The sequence below is a fragment of the Artemia sp. Qi Xiang Cuo genome, chromosome 18 (genome assembly GCF_049724085.1).
Source record: "Artemia sp. Qi Xiang Cuo chromosome 18, ASM4972408v1, whole genome shotgun sequence".
NCBI lineage: Eukaryota > Metazoa > Arthropoda > Branchiopoda > Anostraca > Artemiidae > Artemia > Artemia sp. Qi Xiang Cuo.
The window spans coordinates 17,014,246-17,036,274 of NC_142811.1; the positions used below are offsets into that span (position 1 = coordinate 17,014,246).

Consider the following 22,029-nt stretch of genomic DNA (forward strand, 5'->3'; position numbering starts at 1 on the left):
TCCCTTTTTCTAATTATCCAAAATGAGGTTTTATCGTTATTATTTTAGCTAGTGAGCTTTATCATTTTACTTTTAAGCCTTTTTCTTTCCTTTTCATTTTAGTTTTCTAGTTTCAGTACTGTTTGTTATAAAGCATATGTGACCACACCAAAGTTAGAATATAAAAATAGCAAATATAACAGCTCAAGATTGAGAAATTCAAGTAAAGGCCTGACCCACAAGGCAGCAATAAAATATTAGACAAAATCACTAGGAATCAGCACATTCTCAGTAGGGGTCTCCCCCAGATCACTCAGCGCGTTTCTACATGGTGGATAGTGGAATGCCCCACAGATATACAGGGTACCTCGACTGAATAAGAGGCGCAGCCCCAAGAGAAGACCTAGCCCCTGGGGGTCAATAAATTTAAAACAGGGCACCCTCACCCGAGGGCCATAAAAACAGGTGGAGGAGGAAGAAGGTCTCTTTGATGCAGACTGAGCTGAGACCATCAGCGTGTGGACTAGTCCGGTCAGCTGCAAACCTTCTCCCAGCAATGTGTTTAATTACATAGTGCTGCAGGATACCACCATAGGAGGATCCTCTTCAGGAGGACAACTATAAAAGGACGAAAGACACACATGAGGGTGTCAAGGGTCCCAGCTACAACCAGAGAGGATTGGCTTGCCGTTGCTTCGAAAGTCAGCCAAGAAACTTTCCCCCTTTATAAATTATGATTGGACAATTAAGGAGATCACGAACTAGGGCAACCGTGTCGGGGGGAACCGGCGAACAAGTTGCCGCGTTCAGCGAAACTGACAAAAAGTTATCTCATTCGGGGAAACCTACGGATAAGTTACGACATTCGGGGCAACCGATGTATTGACAGCCAACAGCGTTGGAAACACATTTAGACAACATTTGACCGATCCATCTCAAAACGGACGCTAGACCAGTTTTGTGTACAAGACTTACAACCAGAATCGGAACATTAAACCTTTGGACATTTGCAAAGCCAGGAAAGAAAGACATGCTCCTCCGAGAAGCAAACTAATACAAGTGGGATGTCATTAGTCTTTCAGAGACGCATCTACCAGGTAACAGCGAATAACAGATAGGGGACGCAACCCTCTTACTCTCTGGCAGACAAGATGGAATACACAGGCAAGGAGCTGGCTATTGGCTGACGAAAACAGCAAGAAAACTTCTAGAGTCAGTGGAGTCTGCCTCAGGAAGATTGATGATGATAGGACTCAGAAGCATGTTCAGAAACCTCCCTAGTGCAGGTTCATGCTCCTGATTCGTCAAGGTTGGATGAGGAGTCTGAAGATTTTTACTCTCGACTTCAGAGTCTTGTCAACACCATTCCAAAGAAAGACTTCGTTATAGTCCCTGGAGACTTCAATGCCATCTCGGGAAACGACAATAGTGGAAATGAAGATATTATGGGTAAATTCGGAAATGGACAGATCAAAAGCAGAGGAGAGGGACTCATTGAATTTGTTCGAGACAATGACCTCTTTTTAACAAACACAATATTCAAGCACCGGCGAAAGTGGAAAGTCCCTTGGTGGTCCCCTGGTGGAAGGACTGCCAACATGATAGATTACATAATGGTATCTAACCGGTGGAAATCTTCATTCACAGACACAGTGACTCTCTCTGGTGGAGATTTCGATAATGATCACAGCCTCCTTATGTTATTAATTCGTAAGGTAAAAGACCGTTTTCAAATCGAAGCAAAAAGTCCCAAGATTCCGTGGGGACGCTCTGAATGACCAGAAGACAAAACAAGAGTATAGAGAGCAGCTAAACGAAAGACTATTGAATATCTTCCAAGAAACACCTGACCTATTTAGGACACCCCATATTGATCAGCTTCTGTTGCAAAGTAGCAGGGCCGTATATGAGACAGCCGAGCTCATTCTCGGCCGTAAATCTGCCAGAGACAAGCCATGGACTACTCAAGATATCGTTGACATGAGCAACGAGAAACGAACTCTCAGAATTACGCAAGATCAAGAAAGCGAGGATAGATTCAAGCAACTCAAGCGCCAAATCGAGAGGAAAACTCGCCGGGAATTTAATCCAATATCGTTGGAAGTAGCATTTCCAGGAAAAGCTAAATCTCACAGTAAATCCAGACCCTGAAGTTCTTCAGAATTTTCCAGCACAAATAAATGAGGAACAACCCCCCTCCCCTACCCTTATGGTCAGAGGTAGAAGCGGCTCTGAAATCTTTTAAATCCAATAAAGCACCCGGGATAGGCGGTATACAAGCAGAATTGCTCAAATATAAACTGACATCGTCATCGACCTGTCCCATCACAGAGTAACAGCTGTGTAGGAAACAAAATACTACCCCGAGTTCTGGCCAACATCTGTCATTGTCCCCTTCCACAAGAAGGGACATCTGTCATTGTTCCCTTCCTTACAAAGCCGCTAAAATCCAGAATAGATCCACTATAGACCAAATATGTGTCATTAAACAAATCATGGAACGATATTTGGAATTCGGTAAAGAATTGTTCATCGACATTAAGCAAGGCCTTCGACCTGATCTGGCGAGATGATGTCTGACATATCTTGGCTTACTAAGGACTTCTCTTTGACGTTATCCATATTAGAAGGAGAATGTAGAAGAAGACGACAAGTATGGTGCAGACTAGTGAAGAACTTACTGAAGAGATTTCCACCTTTACAGGTGTTCTCCAAGAACGCCCCCTCTCATCCACTCTTTTCTGCCTATTCCTAAATAGCGTGCAGGCAATTGTCCCTAATAACACGGGAATAGTCTTTGGAGGATAATTTTTTTACCTACTTTCATATGTTGATGAAATTAATCGTCTGAATGGAAAAATAGAGAAGCTCCAATCCAGTGCAAAAATACTATCGACGGCGCAGCTTATAATTGATATTTGGTCCTGAATTTTCTTGGTATTTTCTTACGTTTTTGAGTATGGAGAATCTTTTGGGTTTATTTTAAAATAGATTGGACCAAACCGGCTTCTAAAAAGATATTTGTGTTTGATAGAAAATATCTTTTTCCTTAATTTTGAGAATTCTTTTAATTGTATAGAACGAGAGCGCGTAAATATTTTTATCAGAGGAACATATTGTAAACTTCGTTACGAACGAGGGCTGCATATATTAGATACAATTTAATTACCACAAACAACAAAATACGAAACAATGATAATATAAAACCATGCGTTATTTATTTAACGTTATTTATTAATTATTTATTTAATTGTATTACAAAAGTAAAATACATTTTACGCTTAAAACAGTTTTCAGACTGAGAACAACATTAGACACTACATAATTATTGTCAACAATCATAATAATTAGTAATGTCCTTAGAAATATACTAAAAACGATAATCCAATTAAAAAATAAATTGATATAAGATCACAAAATATAAACAGTTTTTAGACTGAGAACAACACAATGCCATAATTATTGTCAATTATCAAAATGATTGTCAACTCGTTAGAAATATATCAAAAAATGTAATCCAATCAAAAATAGCATTGATGTTATATCACAAAATATAACAGATATTTGTCTACGGGCCGCATAATATACTCTGTTGGGTCGCATTTGGTCCGCATGCCGTAGTTTGCCCAAGAGTGGGTGTTTATACTATAAAACAAAGTCAATCAAGTCCTTTGACGCTAAACACTACAAGTTATTTCTTTCTTTTTTGTAATTTTCTGTAATGTTTTCATATGTGACCATGAGAAGAATTTTTCAATCATAATTTGACATCCCAAGAAAACTTTCCTATTTTTTACAATTCAAGGTGTGTACATGACGACTATTGTTTATAGTCCCATAGAAAACAAAAAGAGTACAGTATTTCAAATTATTTTTTATTTTTTGGGGGGAATACTACCCCTTACCCAATAACCCACCCAACTTTTAGTTCAATGTTCATAAATACAATCACTCTTACGAACAAACTCAAGAAACTTTTGAAATACGTTTTCAATTCTACTCCGTTGGATGTTCTCTAATCTACCCACTATCCAACGCATCATTTTTCGTTTATTTTACTATCTTTTCTCTCATTCCCCTTTCTTCGTAGTTCCTTTTTTTTACTCTGTTTTCCCTCTTTTTGGTCATCAATATTTATTATGATACTTGGCCATCGAGAGAGATTTAATTATGATCAGGGTTGGTTTTAAGCTTTCCTCTCTCCTGAAAAGATCTATTTTTTATATACTTTAATTATTTATTTTAATTTTGTATAATAATAATAATAATAATTTATTTATTACCCACTATAAAAAAGAAGTGGAGTACATAAAAAAAAAGCCAACTCGCACACTTAACAATTATTTACATAAAACGACGTAAATTAAGGTGCGCGTAAGACCTGCAGATAACGACAGCTTTCCCGCAAGCACAGTCACTTTTGAGTATAATAGTATTTTAATTATGGCTTCATGGTAATTGATCTATAATATTCGGTTAAACCTTTTAATGTCCTATTCGACAAGAAAAACTTAGAGTACCTTATGAATTGGTCATTCTCTGCATTTAAATAGTCTGCATCTCGCTTTTTAATTTCAATCAGCTGCTCCACTAGATTTTGATTTTCTTCCTAAAAAAATGATTAAAATTAACATTTTTAATCTTAAAGAACCAACATCAATAAAATAAAACATTTGCTCCATAAGCCCGTCTTAGTCTATTAATCATAACGGTAATTTTCAAAGATTATTCTTTGGTTTGTTTGAAATTACGAAGTTTTTAGGGTAGTAACACATTTTCGTCAGTGTTGCCACGTTGAAACATGAAAATAAATATGAAAAACTAATTAGTGAAATTTTTCAAGGTTTTTTGTTCGTAAAAATCCAAACATGAACAGTCTACTGATTCCCAAAGACAACTATACCTTAAAGGTAAAGCTACACATTCTCTAGCTATTTGGTGCTATGTGTTTTAGATATGATGGAGTCGTACGGTATACATTTGTGTACATTTGTTTGCCATATGTCTTAGATATGGTGCCACGTGTTTTAGATATGATGGTGCCATATACATGTGCGTAAATTTCTTAGCCATGTGTTTTAAATATGGTGCCATGTGTTTAAATATGATTGTGCGACGTACAATTGTGTAAATGGGTGTACATTTGTTTGCCATGTGTTCTAGTTACTATTTGGTGCCATGTGTTTTAGTTTCTATTTGGTGTTATGTGTTTTAGATATGATGGTGCCATGTACATTTACGTATATTTGTTTGCCATGTGACCCCAGGTGGTGGATAGGGGGAACGTCTTACAGAAATGTAGGATGCCTCCATGAAGATGGGAGGCACGAACCAAGAGGGAAGCCAGTTTCTGGGGGTTTTGAAATGTAACTGGAACACCTTCACCCGGGGGACATAAATACAGGTGGAGAAGGAGAATGGCCCTCTGATGTGCACTAGGCAGGGCCCACCGCCGTGTGGAAACGTCCCGCCAGTCACAATCCATTCCCCCAGCAATGGGTATATTGTTGGTGATTCAGGATGCCATAAGGGCGCATTATACGTAGGAGATATAATCGGCCCCTGCTAGGGACAGAGAGGAGTGGCTTACCGCTGCCCTGAAGTCAGCCAAAAAATCCCTTTTTTCGCTTTTATGATGATTATGAGCAAACAAATGAATGTGAGAACCAATGCTACCACGTTTGGGGAAACCGACGATGACCATGCGTTTAGATCTACCACGTCCGGGACCGCCGACGATACGATAATCGCAAATCGCGCGAATACCTCAACTTTGACAACTCCACCCTTGGAGGCAATTATATCACCTAAATCGACTTTATCAATTGGTGCCCTCAACATCAGAACACTTGCAAAACAAGGAAAAAAGGAACTCCTCCTGAGAGGGATAAACCGTTACAACTGGTACGTAGTCGGCCTATCCGAAACCCACCTCCCGGTCACCGGCGAAGAAAAACTTAATGACGCTACTCTTATACTGTCAGGATGCCCTCGTGGGAAACACCGGCAGGGAGTTGGCTTCCTACTCTCCAGTAAGGCTAGAAGATCACTAATCGAAGCAACGCCCATATCTGAACGTCTGATCATGATCCGCCTGAAAGACTCACCAGTGAATCTCACAATCATCCAAGTATATGTACCGGAATCTAGCAGAGATGATGAAGAATCTGAAAACTCCTATCTCCAACTTCAGTGTCTAGTGGACTCCGTGCCAAAAACGATATGGCGTTTGTCATCGGGGACTTCAACGCCATTGTCGGTGACGACTATCTGACAACAAGAACGTGATGGTTAAATTTGGCCATGGCCAGCTGAACAAAAGAGGTGAGCACCTAATCGAATTTTGCCGAGATAGTGATCTTGTTATCACTAACACATTCTTCAAACACAGAGCCCGACGTAAAATGACCTGGACCTCCCCAGATCGAAGGACTAAGAATCTAATAGATTATATCCTCATATCTAGACGCTGGACATCTTCCATCACAAAAAAAGTCACTCTGGTTGGCGGCAACTTCAATAGCAACCACTTGCTTGTTATGACTTCATTTAAACTACGTCTAAAAGCGGCCGCGAAACTCTCCAAAAAGCCTCCCCCCCCCCCAGATTCAGAGTAGACCTCTTAAAAGACCAAACTATCCGACAAAACTACACCGCTACTCTATCCGAAAAAAATTCTGAACTCCTCTCTACATCCCCGCTAACTCTATCAAAGGATAACATCGATAATCTTGTGAAAAGTAGCTCGCAGGTTATACGCAATGCCACCCAGTCAACCCTGGGAGTCCAAAAGGCTAAGCAAAAACCTTGGATCACGGATGAGATAATCTCATTATCCGAAGAAAAACGCAACCACACTAACAAACTAGATAGAGAAAATCGGGATATGTACAAACGATTGAAACGTGTGGTAGAGAAAGCCACACGCCGTGCTCACAACTCCTATATAAGGGAACAATGTGAGCAATGCGAAATGGCATTCAAGAAAGGTGACACTCACTTCATGCACAGACAAGTACAAGAACTAACCAAAAAAGGGGACTGAAAGCCATTACCCTCCTCGATGAAGATGGTAACCAGGTCCAAACTACAGACGGGATCTGAACCAGATGGAAAGAAAACTTTGAGAGCAAATTAAATTGAACGATCCTCCCAGACCCATCGGTCCTTAACAGCCTCCCCGTGGTCGCCACAGACTCAAGCGCACCCCCAGTTTGTCCTGAGATAGAATCGGCTATCAGGTGTTTAAGGACAAACAAAGCTGCAAGCCCAAATGAAATCCGACCGGAGTTACTAAAAGTCAATTGCGATCCCCTTGTTGACCTATACCTAAAAATTGCTACTGCTGCTTGGGAAGAAGGTCACTTCCCCTCCTCCTGGTGTGAAGCCACGATAGTTCCACTCCATAAGAAAGGCTCGAAAGCGATTTCTGATAACCACCGGACTATAAGCCTTACGAGCCACGCCATTAAAATACTCACTAGAGTAATGCTGGAGCGTATAAGAGCTCTAGCGTCAACTGTTATTCCAGAATATCAGACCGGTTTCCGCCCAAACAGGTCAACGATCAGATATTTACGGTTCGTCAGATTATGGAAAAATACCTTGAGCTTGGATGTAGCATTTTCCACCTTTTCATTGATTTTAAGCAGGCTTTCGACCTCATATGGAGAGAAGGTCTGTGGCACATTCTTCTCTACTTTGGTATACCACAAAACTTAGCATCATTGATCAGATATATGTACTCAAAGTTCAGAAGCCACGTCATGACGGGGAGAGGGCCTTTCCGATAGCTTTGAAACATCGACTGCTGTGCTGCAGGGTTGCTTACTTTCACCGGAACTGTTTAACCTGTTCCTTACCGCTGTCCTATCACTCCTTGACAACTCGTAAGGTGTCCTCATCAGGGGAATATTGATTGATAAATTAGCTTATGCAGACGACATAGACCAAATAAATGAGAACTTGGGGATCTTCAGTCCCAGGCCGACAACATCCAGTCAACTACCAGCCGCTTTGGAATGACCATCAATTCCTCAAAGACGAAAGCCATGCTCTGTTCACGAGAGCCAGAAAACAAAGAAAGCTTAAGCCTCCAACTCGGTGGTGACAACAACAAAGAGTGGGTCAAAGATTTCACCTACCTTGGTAGCCTTATAACGTCCGATAACAACTACTCGAAAGACATTACGAGACGCCTGGCGCTTGCCAAAACTTGCTTTAAAGCCTTGATGCCGATCTGGAGGAATAAGAATTTGTCAACGGTGCTAAAAACAAGACTCTTCAACACACTAATTATCCCCATTGCCATTTGCGCTTGTGAATCATGGACCCCCAAAACAGATGACCAACGTCACATAGCCGCATTTGAAAAAAAGTCACTTCGCCGTATTGCGGGCATTATGTACCTGGACAGGATCTCTAATATTAATCTGTTTTAAAGCCTCAAGATCAATCACATTATAATTGACAAAATAAAACTACGACAACTTAGGTAGCTCGGCCACATCCAGCGTATGGAAAATTCTCTTCTTCCGAAAATAGTCTTCCATGGTCGCGTGCATGGTTCTCGCCCTAGAGGTCGGCCCCAGAAGAGATGGAAAGACAACTTCTCTACACTCAACCTGACACAACTTCCACCCCTGACTGAAGATAGATGCTCATACAGACGCCACATCAATAACATAGTGAATGAAGTGGCCCCAAAACAACCTTCGAGGATGGATGGGACTTAAGTCAAGTAAGTCAAGTTTTACTGATATTTGGTGCCATGTGTTTTAGATATGATAGTGTCATGTACATTTGTGTACATGGGTGTACATTTGTTTGCCATGTGTTTTCGCTGCTATTTGGTGCCATGTGTTTTAGTTGCTATTTGGTGCCATGTGTTGTAGTTGGTATTTGGTTCCATGTGTTTTAGATAAGATGGTGTCATATACATTTGCGTACATTTGTTTGCCATGTATTTTAGATATGATGGTGCCATATCAGGCCTCCCGCTAGATTTATTGTGAAAAATATGAACTTTATGAACTTTTGATTGCGCTTTTTATGAACCAATTATGAACCTAAATTTACGATATGTCCACCTCAGAAACTGTCCGTGGACACAAAAAGTGGTAATTGGTGTTTTCATCACAGGTGCACATATTCTTCTTTTTTTTTCATGAGTACAGTTAAATGCGTTTAATTTGTATAAAAGTACAAAATACAATAGTACAAAATAGTCCGCTCTACTTGTTCCTTTTAGCAAAATACGACGAAATTAAGGATGACTTTCGTTTGTTTACCCTGCTCTGTATCAGCTCAACCTCTCTGGCTGCCTCATCTTCTTCGCGCATCTTCCAGCTCAAAGCCACGATCATACTTTGTGCGAGGCTTATTTCTACAAAGTCATTGGCATCTATGGTTTTTTTCAGCTTCTCATTAGCTTCTTGAAGAAGTCTTTCTGCTACTTGTCTCTTCTCCTTTTCAACTGACTTCTTCTCAATCAAATCTTTTTCCAGGTGTTCAATGGCCTTCTTCTCAGATAACATCCTCTTTTTTTTCTCTTCTTCTTCTTCTATTTCACAGCAGGCGGGCTTTTCAGTAATACAATTTAGCCCTTTTCCTTTTGCTTCACTTTGTGGGCTACAGAGATACTGGCTTGATTGCCTCTTATTTATTAGATATTTTCAGATATCTTTCAGTAGATCTTTCGACTCTAGGAGTTCAAATATAAGAGGATAGATGTCGATTTCGATGCTCTCTGTGCAGGTATAGTTGGCTAGGCTCTTGGCTGATAGTGAGATTTTGTGGTTTTTGAAGCATTATAACAGTTTACAAAGCAAGGTATGTTGTGCAGACGTCAGCATATTACATTCAAATAGGCAGTGGTCAATTGTTTTATTATTCATAATACAATACCTGCAAAGAAGGGACAGGGGAACTGAACCACTTGAATTAGGAAACTGATACAAGAATGCAAGAAAGTTTAGTACATTTGTTCCAGAACGAATTCTATGATAAATTTTAGAAAAATACTTATTGGTAAAGGGGGAAAGGATAGGATTATTCTTATTAAACATAATATCTGATAGTCTCCATTGGTAAATATCTCTAATGGGGATTGGTCTCCCACTGTACCATGAGTAAGATGTGATGTATTTGAAATACCAAAAATAAAGTTCCTTTCTAAAGATAATTCCGATTTCTTATAATTAAGCCAAATCTAGTCGCAAAAATGAAAAGTCCTTAATCAGCAAAAAGAGAAATTCCATTTCTAGCTTCAGTCAGACAACGGCGCTAGTCGTTCGAATTTCGCTAAGATAATTGTAGCAAAAAAAAATGCAATGTATAACATTTATAAGAAAGTTTAAAAGGCAAAAAACTGTGTGAACTCCTGAATCATTCCCCACTCCCAAACGCAGTTCTTTCGTCCTGCGCTCTAGGGACTGCCTGCCATTGGCTCACGTGCCAATACTTAAAGGTTTAACATAAACTTCAGCGAGATTGCTTATTTTTTTTTTTTGTGTCATAATTATTTTTGCTATAAACAGATTTTTTAATTTATTATATATCCGAGAAAAAAAAAAGCTTTTTAATTTAATTATTTTTTATAAATTTATTTTTATTGAGTCAAGCTCTGTTTTAAAAATTAGTTCCAATTAGAAACAAAGACATTAATGTCTTTAGATCCTTGGCGAAAAAATTTAATTTAATTAGTTTATAGCTATGACGTATACAATAACAGAGAGATCACCGTTCTATAGTTCTGTGACAAAAATGTTCTTTAATTTCATTGGTTTATCTATGACATATCTTGAGCTCTAATTTCTGTGACATATTTTCGCAAGTGTGTTTTTTAATTTTAATGTTAAGTTAGATCTAAAAGAGTTCGTACCACAAATAATCTCGGTCACCATTATTGTCCTTGAAGTGACCCATTGCTGTACAATTAAGCATGTAAGTTAAATAAATCTATTATCCTTCTTATCTCTGTTTATTCCATTTTATATGTCTGTATTTACCATATATAGCTAATTAGTTTGCCATATCGTGTGCCAAGAAAAACTTATATTGATACAAATGGCGCGAGTCGGAAATTTGAAGAAAATTGCGACCTAATTAGGCTATTAAAACTATTTGCTTTAAATTTAATTATTGGAAAGATACAGACATATAAATAAATTGATTAGGCCTATATCCGCTCGGCTACGATAGTAAACCCATTATATCTCATATGAGATAATAGCCTCCCCAAAATATTTTAATTAAAATAATAAATTTGTTTTAAGTTGATATAAACGCAAAAAAAAAAAAATATTGAAATATTGTATATTGTAACAGAAATGGCTTTGTCAAAGGAGGAAGGTAAATGGACTTCGCTTTTAGCTGCTCTCGAATTAGCAAAAATTCGTGCAGCTTTTCTTTAACTTTGGAATTTATAAATAATTTTTTATCCCCAAAAATTTTTGTTTAAAAAATAAAAAATTGATAAACGGAAAAATTAATATTTTAAAACTTAGAAAAAAAAAAAAAAAAAAAAAAAATAGTATTCAGTTTTTAAACATTATACGACCTGTGTAATAATTTAAATTTTTTTTTTTTTTTAAAAAATTAACTTTTTTATTTCCGTAAATTAAAAAATAATAAATTATTTTTAACGTGAATTTAAAGAATTAAATAAAAGATAATACGGAAAGAAAAACAAAATCTAGCTGGACCGATGAAACGTTGGTAGAAACAGAAGAATTTTAGGCATAATAGTGGGTCTGCAAATGGGGTCTGTTATATTCCACCCCTGTTTCTTTTCCTTTCAGATAAATGACCTATTTTCGTTTCTTTAATTACATTTGTGACCCTTTTGGAAGAATACAAGTAAGGTATTTTCTACAAACTGTGTAGTATTTTCCGTAACCCAGGCAGGGTAGGAATAGAGCTACAAGGCACCGTCATTATTATATTGACAGGGAGGGTTATTACCTCCAAGGAGAGAGTAGAAATTTTCTAGCCGTAACCCAAGGCGGGTACATTTGGCTTTAGAAAGTGGCCATTTGACCACTCGATCGCGTTACCATACCCTGGGACAGGGTATACTGTAAATAGGGTAGTACCAAACCCGATATATGCAGAACCGTTGGGGTAAGAGTGGGAATCTCACTAACATTAGGGCCGACAAGGGGTTTTCCCCTTTGAGTAAGTGGCATAGCAATCTTTTTGCGTCATTCGAGTAAGTGGCATAACAATCTCTTTGCGTCATTCGAGTAAGTGGCATAGCAATCTTTTGCGTCATTTTTGCCTTTAAAATTAGTGACCCTGCACATACACCCCAATAAGTGGTGCCAGCGGTAGCTAGCACTACGAACATTGGCGGCAGCGGCATAAGCACACATGCTAGAAAGCTTAGCAAAAGTCGCCGAAGGAAGCAAAAAAAGAAGAGTTGTGACCCAGCTGTGACTGGAACTCTGCATAAGGCGAGAAATTCGGCGAAAGAAACCATTAATCACAGAAAATTGAGGCATAGGGATAGGTCTTAAAAGGGTCTCCTTTACCTACACAGATGACCTTCACGTGAATAATGGTGTTAGAAAAAATTCAAATTCTGAAGTAGCTCCGCACAATGAGTGAACAAGAAAATTTGAATTTTAAACCATGGCTGCTTTAGAGCCATGTAGATGTAAAACAAGCCAGTGTTCATGCTTGTTTACAAAGAATTATAAAAAATATATGAATGTATTTTTTTTGGGTCGAGTGTCATTTGTATTGCTGGGGTCGACTCCCCCTCGCACACGTTAGGTCCCCTAGTGGATAAACATCCGTGTTATTTGTGCTTATTAATTTTATGGGTTATTTGTAATGATGGCAAATATAAGACTTAACTTAATGCTTTTTTTATAAACAGATACCATTCAACAAAATTAAGAAAGGGCGTCAAAAGTCTGCCCATTGTTCTTAAAAACTGCTTATTTGAAAATGTCAATTTTCTTTTTATGGTGTTCTATTTATTTAAGAGCGAGAGAGAATGAGCATATGTAGGTTTTATTTTTGTAGCTAGACTTAAGACATGCCTTAGTACTTCAGTTTAATTAAATCTACGTTCAATGTTTTGTTACAACAAGCATCCTTGATTGCTATACTTCGCGCACCTTAGACTAAATTAGTCTTTGTTACTAAGGAATTGATTAAGTTTTAGATGTCTTACTTTTGTTAGTGTTATTTCTATGCCCTTTCAAAGGATAATAGAAGGGGTGGAACAGAAAATAACTAAAGGTAGGAAGTTTGTTGTCTACTAAAAACGACAACAGGCGTTGGACAAAGTCTTGTGGGAAGCCCGGGGATGAAATCAAGGCCCATGATTGTCTTTTGTATTTTTTTTGTGTGTAAACGATCGTAGGAAGGGATATTTATCAGTCCTTCAAGTGCAAGAAATTAGTATTTTTATGCCAATCAGGGCCAATAAAAACAATACTTAAAGGTTTAATAGAAACTTCTGTGAGCTAGCTAAGTTTTCGTTTTTTGGATCAGAATGCTTTGAACGAGAAACAGAGAGTTTACTTTATTATAGCTCCGAGAAAAAAAAAAAGCTTTTTAATTTAATTATATTATATAAATGAAGTATGCTGTCCTACAGCTGTGTTAAACATTACTTCCAAAGAGAAACAGAGACATTAATGTCTTTAGCTCCTTGACGAAAAAATTTAATTTCATTAGTTTATACCTATGACGTAATTCAATAACAGAGAGATCACTGTTCTATAGTTTGGTGACAAAAATGTTCTTTAATTTTATTGGTTTATCTATGACATATCTTGTGCTCTAATTTCTGTGACATATTTCCGCAAGTCAGTCACGTTATACCTTACCTATGCTGACTCAGGTCCCCTCGAATTTTCTATGAAAATTCGACCCAGGTCCAAACAAAAATTGATGTCATCAAAAACAAAACAAAAATTTTTTACTTATCGTTTAATTTCTACCAATAAGAAGACTGCAAGGTGATGACGGTGATATCTTTACTAATGGTTTTATACATGGATTAAGTTGAGGCGAAATCTCCTCTCTACAGCGAGAATAAGAATTTTCTAAGATGTAGAATCACTGCTGAAATTGCCTTCCATGTTAAGATTGAAAAAAAAAAATTTTAATCAAAAATAAATCAAAAACGCCTAAATTGACTTAAAAATTAGATAATCTGACACTATTCATATCTAGAACTTTATCTGAATCGTGTTTTGCTCTATTTTTAGGTTTTTAGTGTTTAATCTTCCTTTTTACTTGCCGTTTTGTTCGTTTTTCTTGCTTAAAATATCAGTCAATTTCTTATTTAACTATTCTAATAATCAATTCGTACTCAATTTTTTACTTTAATTATTTATTAAAATATAATTTCTCAATAAGTTATTAATTAAAATTTAATTATCTCAATAAACTATTTAGAACCTGATAATTTATTTAAGTTAGACTAAGGTTTATGTTTAACTCGAAAAGACTGTGCTTCATTTAGTGAAAAGCGTTTATTTTTGTCAATTTTTTTCCCTGTTTCCCCCTTTTTTAGTTCATGCGAAATCTATCTAAGCAACATGTACATTAAATTATCCAATTCTGATATAGTGAATACTAAAGAAATTTCCTCTTGAAACCTATATTTCTTCACCACCAGTATACCCGTACAAATTTCAGCCAGTTTTCTGTATACTTTGATAGAGCTAATTTTTTTTTATTAGCTGAAGTAAACACGACTAATTCGAAGCGTCGGTTATTTTTAAAATAATTTTATTTTTTAAAATATTAAAATCATTTGGATATACCATTTTATCTGGCATATTTTTAAAATCAAAAAAAAAAAACTACCAGTACAGACGCGTCTAATTATATAAAATATTTTATCTTAGTGCAGATTATAATTATTTTAGGCCTACACAGTGCTCATCCATGTGTTTCTTACTCGAGTAATATGTGTGCTAATAGACAACTATTGGTAACTATAACCAAACAACCTATTGGTACGTTTATATGTAGAATTTCACGGCGGATCTGAAATTATATCTCAATAATAATATGTAACAATTTAAAACCATTTAATCAGTTAAGATATATGGATTGAAACCCTGTGTATGTCCAATGGCGACTAAGTAAAACCCACAAGGAATTCCCTATTAATGTGAACGTATTTCTCGCTTAACGGATTATAATAAGATTTTAATATCATATTTATTCATTTAGTGCTGAAGGATTTGCTCAGACAATAGCCTTCTAAAAAGATATTGATGTCAGTTCTTCATTATGCTTATATTCTTTGCCAAGCATTAACTGGAATCTACGAAGGCAAGCATGGAAATCCTGCATCTAATGATCTTATTCGAAAAACGAATATGAGGCACCAATGTTGACTTGCAGTTACGGAAAAATACTGAGACTAAGAACCTCTGCATTTCAGCCGTTAAACCCGGAACCACATGAGAACGTCTAAGCCAAGAAATAGGGAAGACATCAGAAAACTAGTGGGTATAGAGGTCTCCACTAGTCCTTGTTATGTCTTATTCCCTCATTGTAGTATCGTTTGCGTAAAACCGTGTGGTTATGACGCTGCAACATGCGTTTCTTAAACAGCACGGAAGTGCGTGAACAATGCTGGCATGAAAAATATTGTAAAAGTAGACCTCAAACTTAATAATGTAGGGTAAATTATGTTTATTTAATATCGATATTTTCGTTATCAAAACAAATTTGAAGAAATTTCTGTTTTAGATTTTCATTGTGAGTGCTAATATTAGTGTATTTATTTAATTCTGTCCCATAGCTAAGAAATTATAACCCAATTAATGCGTGAATTATTGTATGTATATTTACTTCAAAGAACATTTGATTCTGCCGCGTTGTTTTTATTACAGGAAAGTAAATGGACACTTTGGTCATCGAGTATTACAATAAGCTGCCCAGTACAGATACGACCCAGTAACATCTATTTTATCATATCTCAACCAACGAAGAGTACTCACCATAACTCCAGGCAACTTTCATCCCAGCTTCGTCTACGAAAACAACAGTTACCTTCGACCGTCGTTTCTTCGACTAAGAACCATATTATATATCAGGTAACACTATATTTGAACCTCAGTATCAAGTGCTTTAACGAACTATATAATCACATAAATGCTGAGAACCACATCGATCAGAACAAGATAAACGCTATTTAACGATATTTGAAGTTAAGAGATACTTAAAGACATTTGAAGATATTTGAAACTGAAGTGAGAGACAATTTGAAGTTTAATTCTTATAACTCCATCAATCAGAACAAGATAAACGATATTTAACAATATTTGAAGTTGAAAAATACTTAAAGACATTTGAAGATATTTGAAGACGAAATTAAAGACAATTTGAAGTTTAATTCTGAGAACTCTATCGATCAGCACACGATAAACGATATTTGAAGTTAAATGACACTTAAGGACATTTGAAGATATTTGAAGCAGAAGTTAAAGACAATTTGAAGTTTAACTCTGAGAACCCCATCAAGCAGTACAAGATAAACGATATTTAACAATATTTGAAGTTAGATGATAGTTGAAGAGGTTCGAAGTTGAATTTAAAGACAATATATTAAGAGAGTCACTATAATATGACGACAACCAGTTTCAAAAGGCACAAATGAAAAATTTTACGCGAGAATACATTCTCTATGTGCCTCAAAAAATCCTAAAAATGATATGCTGAGAAGAAAAACACCAACACCTGTAGTGGGAAGAATCATTTCCCAGTTGACTATTAGAACGATATTCAACGGTCATTTCTCAGTTGGCTATTAGGGAAAACTTACCGTGTGAACACAACTATACTAGAACAGGTCCACGAAGAAACCAAAACGTAAATGCTTCATAATTTTCGCAGCGGCAAAAGGAGTGAATGATGATAACTTACAATAAAAGGTTGCAGTACACTAAGGCCACGAAAGGTGACGAATAGATGTGAAGCTGCATGTGTTACTTCCTAACAGCTTAGACAATGCAAAAATCTAAATAGTGAAAGTGTTTTAATGTCATCTGTGAATATGTTGAACCAAATATTGTATGTTATAAATCATTTATGTGTGTACCACAATTAGAATTATGTTTAATATTATTATGTTATTAATTTAAAGTTGTGTATATATTTTTTAGTACGGAATATAAACAGAAAAATAAAAAAAAAAAGAGAACCAACGTAAAAGTAGAATAGTCCCAACCGTATTGGAAAAGTAAAAGTAATCAGTGTTAGATATAGAAAAAGAAAAAAAAAAAATCTTCAGTATAGTAGCTAACCTAGAACCAAAAATAATCTTAGTCCGGTAGATGAATCTTAGATAGGGATGTAGAATAAAATAAGAAAAATAATTGAAAAATTTTAAAACTCCTAATGGGCAGTAACTAATGACGGGGCGTCATTATTTCATGGGAAGGGTGATATGTACCATGAGTAAGATGCGATGTATTTAAAATACCAAAATAAAGTTCCTTTCTAAAGATAATTCCGATTTCCTATAATTAAGCTAAATCTAGTTGCAAAAATGAAAAGTCCTTAATCAGCAAAAAGAGAAATTGCATTTCTAGCTTCAGTCAGACAACAGCGCTAGTCGTTCGAATTTCGCTAAGATAATTGTAGCAAAAAAAAATGCAATGCATAACATTTATAAGGAAGTTTAAAAGGCAAAAAAGGCAAAAAACCGTGTGAACGCCTGAATCAGCTGAAATATCTTAAAGAGATTATTGGACGAGGATTCGCGTCCTTGGGGCACGTGAGCCAATGGCAGGCAGTCCCTATAGCGCAGGACGAAAGAACTGCGTTTGGGAGTGGGGTAAATGTGTTTTTAATTTTAATGTTAAGTTGGATCTAAAAGAGTTCGTACCGCAGATAATCTCGGTCACCATTTATTGTCTTTGAAGTGACCCATTGCTGTACAATTAAGCATGTAAGTCAAATAAATCTATTGTCTTTTTATAAGTGTTCGTTTCTCTTGTATGTCTGAGTCTAGTCCGATAATAGGTAACTAGTTCGCCAGTCTCCATGGTAAATGCTCCCAAAGGAATCTGATCTCCAGATAGCTCAAGAAAGAAGAAGCCACATTTGTATGTCTACATATTCAATTTTCTCTCATTAATTGAGACCAGCGCTATAGGCGCTATAATGATAAGTGGCGCTATAGGAGAAATCTCCATCGCCACGAGCAAATCTTTTCTATTACTACAAACAATCATTCAATGGTACACCACTTGGCTGGTCAATATTTATAGTATTTTTTACTATTTCATCAACCTGATGATTACCACTTATACCAGAGTGGCTATGAATATACTGAAGATAAGTTCTTATTCCACTTGAAGAAAGATTATCTATATCACTAAGACAATGATAAGTGTCAATGTGCAACTTATACTGAGGGGCTGAGGCCAGCAACTCAAGGCTTAATAAAGAGTCGGAATAGACTTTAATATTTTTTGAATTAGCAATCAAAGGTTGGTTTTCAGTAAGGTGTTCTAATGCCATGATTATGGCATTTAACTCAGCAGACATTATAGATACATTATTATACAATCTCTCACCCATTGCAATTTTCAGGTGAGGAAGGAAAACACCACTTGCAACCTTCTCATTCATTTTTGATACATCACAAAATATTTGGAAATGGTTTTTATAGGTAATTTTATTAAATTCAGCAATTTTTTTCTAGAAAAAAGAAATGGGGGTTAGATATTTGTTCCACTTTGAAAAATCAGTATTTATTATAGGGATTGACAAATTCCATGGAGGAGATTGGAGGAAAGTAGGTGCAATAGACTTTGCCGGTACAGGGAACTTCTTCTGAATATTGGCATACTTATCTGCAATGCCTCTATACATGGCTGGATTTCTTAACCAATTATGTAGGGTGTGTGAGCTATTTGATTCAATTTTTGTAAGATGTTTTGTGAAGAGAAAGCTACGTCTCTCCCTTATTGCAGTTAATCCACTCTCCATAAGCAGAAACTTGGTGCTTGTGGGTTTCCTAAGACCAAATATGAGACGTATTATATCATTTTGTATTGTTTCAATTTTTTGCATCTGGGTCTTGGCACATGCACCATAGACGATGAGCCCATAGTCAATATGGGGTCTTATATGTGATTTATAAAACTGGAGTAACGTTTTTTCCTTACAACCCCAGGGTGTGGAAAGAAGTTTTTTTAGTATATTTGTTTTTCTATAGCATTTTTTTATTGTGTTTGAAATGTGGAGGTGGAAATTAAGTTTTTGGTCGAGCATGAGACCTAGGTAATTAATATGATTATCTTATGGAATAGTTGTTCCATTTAGAGTTAGTCTTCCTCTTCTTCTCTTGCCTTCTTCTCTTCTTCTTCTTTCCTTTTGGACTCCTCTTCAGCCTGTCTAGATCCCTCAGCTTCCAGGTACAGTTTATAGCTCTGGCAGTCATTTCACCCCAAACAGCTCTCTGGTAATAGGGACTATCTCGGGCCTGTTCTCAAACTTCTTTAGAGCGTCAGAGACTATCAGTCTAGCATTGAGCATTTTGACTTTCATCGATTTCAATGGACAATTCTTCTTGGCTTGGTATGTTTTGATGAGCGTCTTTGGGCTGAAAAACATCTTCCTAGCTAATTTATCTATTCTTCTCTTCTCTTTCTTTCCTTTTGGACTCCTCTTCAGCCTGTCTAGATCACTCAGTTTCCAGGCGCAATTTATAGCTCTGGCAAGCATTTCGCTGCAAATTCAACAACTGTCGGTTAATAGGGACAATCTCGGGCTTGTTCTGGAACTTCTTTAGAGCTTCAGATACTCTCAGTATAGCATTGAGCATTTTGACTTTCATCGGTTTCTAATGGACAATTCTTCTGGGCTTGGTATGTTTTGATGGGCGTCTTTGGGCTGAAAAACTTCTTCCTAGCTAATTTATCTATTATGGGTTGCCTCCCCGTAGTAGCATAATATTTGTAGGCATGAATATATAATGAGTCGGAGGTAATAGACTTGAGACTGTCTGTGCAGGACTTCGACTCTTGTTGATAGAAGAGCATCGCCAAGTGTTGAAAACCATGTTGTGACCAAGATGGGCCCAGGATTGCACAAAGCCCCCATTCATGGAGGTCCCAGGGACTTCTTGCTGTCCGGTTCTAAGCCGGCTTAAGCACTTCGGTATAGACTTAAGATATGTGATCCCCGTCCTGCACCGGGATCATTGCTTTTCCTGAGGCGAAAATAATTTCGATGATTTAAAGAACATGAAAATTGGAACTTGGAATGTTACGACACTAAAAAAAGACTATCGTATTGACATTTTGACTGACGAATTCAGACGATTCAAACTGGATTTATTAGGAGTTTCAGAAACTCATATCCCAGGGGTAGGAAGCCTGAAATTAGGTGATATAGAGTTTGTTTACTCAGGTAGGAAGGATGGGGTGTATAGACAGGGAGTAGGGCTCATGATGAATAAGGATGCTGCTAAGTCTTGTTTAGGCTAGTAAGATATTAATAATAGAATACTAATTGCTCATTTTATGACTAAAAAGTTCAGGGTATCAGTTATAGTAGTATACGCCCCTGTTGAACCGACTGACCGAGATACTAATAACTCAAATGAATTTTACTTACAGTTACAGGAGCAAATAGACAAGGTCCCAGGTAGAAATATGATGTTATTACTGGGAGATTTTAACGCCCAGGTTGGTGGAAATAGGGATAGATGGTATCCCAGCCTAGATAAATTTGGTGTGGGAACAGAAAACAGTAAGGGATACAGACTTTTGCAATTTTGCAGGTATAACAATCTAGTTATAACCAATACGGTGTTTGGTCATAAAATGGCTCATAAGTTAACATGGTATTCACGTGATGGTAAGACAGCAAACTCTATTAATTATGTTATAGTAAACAGAAGACTGGCAGGATCGATACAAGATATTAGGGTATTTAGAAATGCTGTTATTGATGTTAAAAGTAAAAATAATTTTAGAAAAACAATTTGTGAAGTTGCTGAAGGAGTCTTAGGGAAGAAATCTAGAACTGCAGCTCAGAGTATTAGTGAAAAAGCTCTTTGTTTAGTAGAAAGGAAAAAGGACTTGCACAACAATTACATGAGATATAGATCATAAGAAAACAAAAGAAATATAAAGAAAGTGGAGAACGCATTAAAATATGAACTAAGGAGGTGTGAAGTAGAGGCCATGGATAAAATTGCCGAGGATCTGGAAGATGCGGCTAGACGGCATAATAGTAAAATATTGTACTGGCACGTTAACAAATTGAGAGGGAGTAGTCAATCCGTACTTGTCCCAGTTAAAGATAGATATGGGGTCGCAATTAGCGATAAGGAAAAAACTAAAGAGAGATGGGCCGAACATTTTGAGAACTTGCTTAACCGAGATAGAGTTGCAGGAAAAAATATTGAGGAAAATGAAAAAGTTTGTGATACCTTGGATGTGAAGGAAGATTTGTTTTGTGAGGAGGAATTAGCAACAGTACTAAAAGGATTAAAGAATAATAAGGCTCCAGGTGCTGTTAGCGTGGTAAAAGAGTTTCTTAAATATGGTGGCTCTGAGGTTAGAAATAAGTTATTGAAGATTATGAATATGATTTTTGAAAAAGGGGAAGTACCTAACGATTTTAGGAAAAACTTAATTAAGCCACTTTATAAGAAAGGTGATAGAAGTGAGTGTGGTAATTATCGAGGCATTAGTCTGGTTAGTAATATTATACTTTTTAGACTGAGAGATGCCGTAGACAACGTTTTAAGAGAAGAGCAGTGCGGTTTTAGAAAAGGTAGAGGATGTGTCGACCAAATTTTTGCTCTTAGGCTAATAATTGAGAAGTGCCTGAGTTTTCGAACACCTTTGGTCCTGAGTTCTATAGATTATGAACCAGTGTTCGATTTTGTTGATAGAAGAGCTTTAGTAAAAGTTTTTTCCTTGTATGGTATACCGGACAAATACATCAAAGTGATTAATGATATGTATGAGAATAACACTGCTGCGGTTAAGGTAGAAAATGAGGTTAGCAGCTGGTTTTGTATTAAATCAGGAGTTAAGCAGGGTT

General features: G+C 36.8%; 1 protein-coding gene across 1 annotated transcript in view; it reads right to left on the minus strand.

Moving 5' to 3' along the window:
- The window catches only part of Atg16 (Autophagy-related 16), a 274,634-nt gene that overhangs the window by 209,474 nt on the left and 43,131 nt on the right, over positions 1 to 22,029 (minus strand). Inside the window, exon 5 of the mRNA XM_089104133.1 lies at positions 4,500 to 4,588. Coding sequence (XP_088960259.1) covers positions 4,500 to 4,588 — 89 coding nt within the window. The remainder of the gene's footprint in view (positions 1 to 4,499; positions 4,589 to 22,029) is intronic.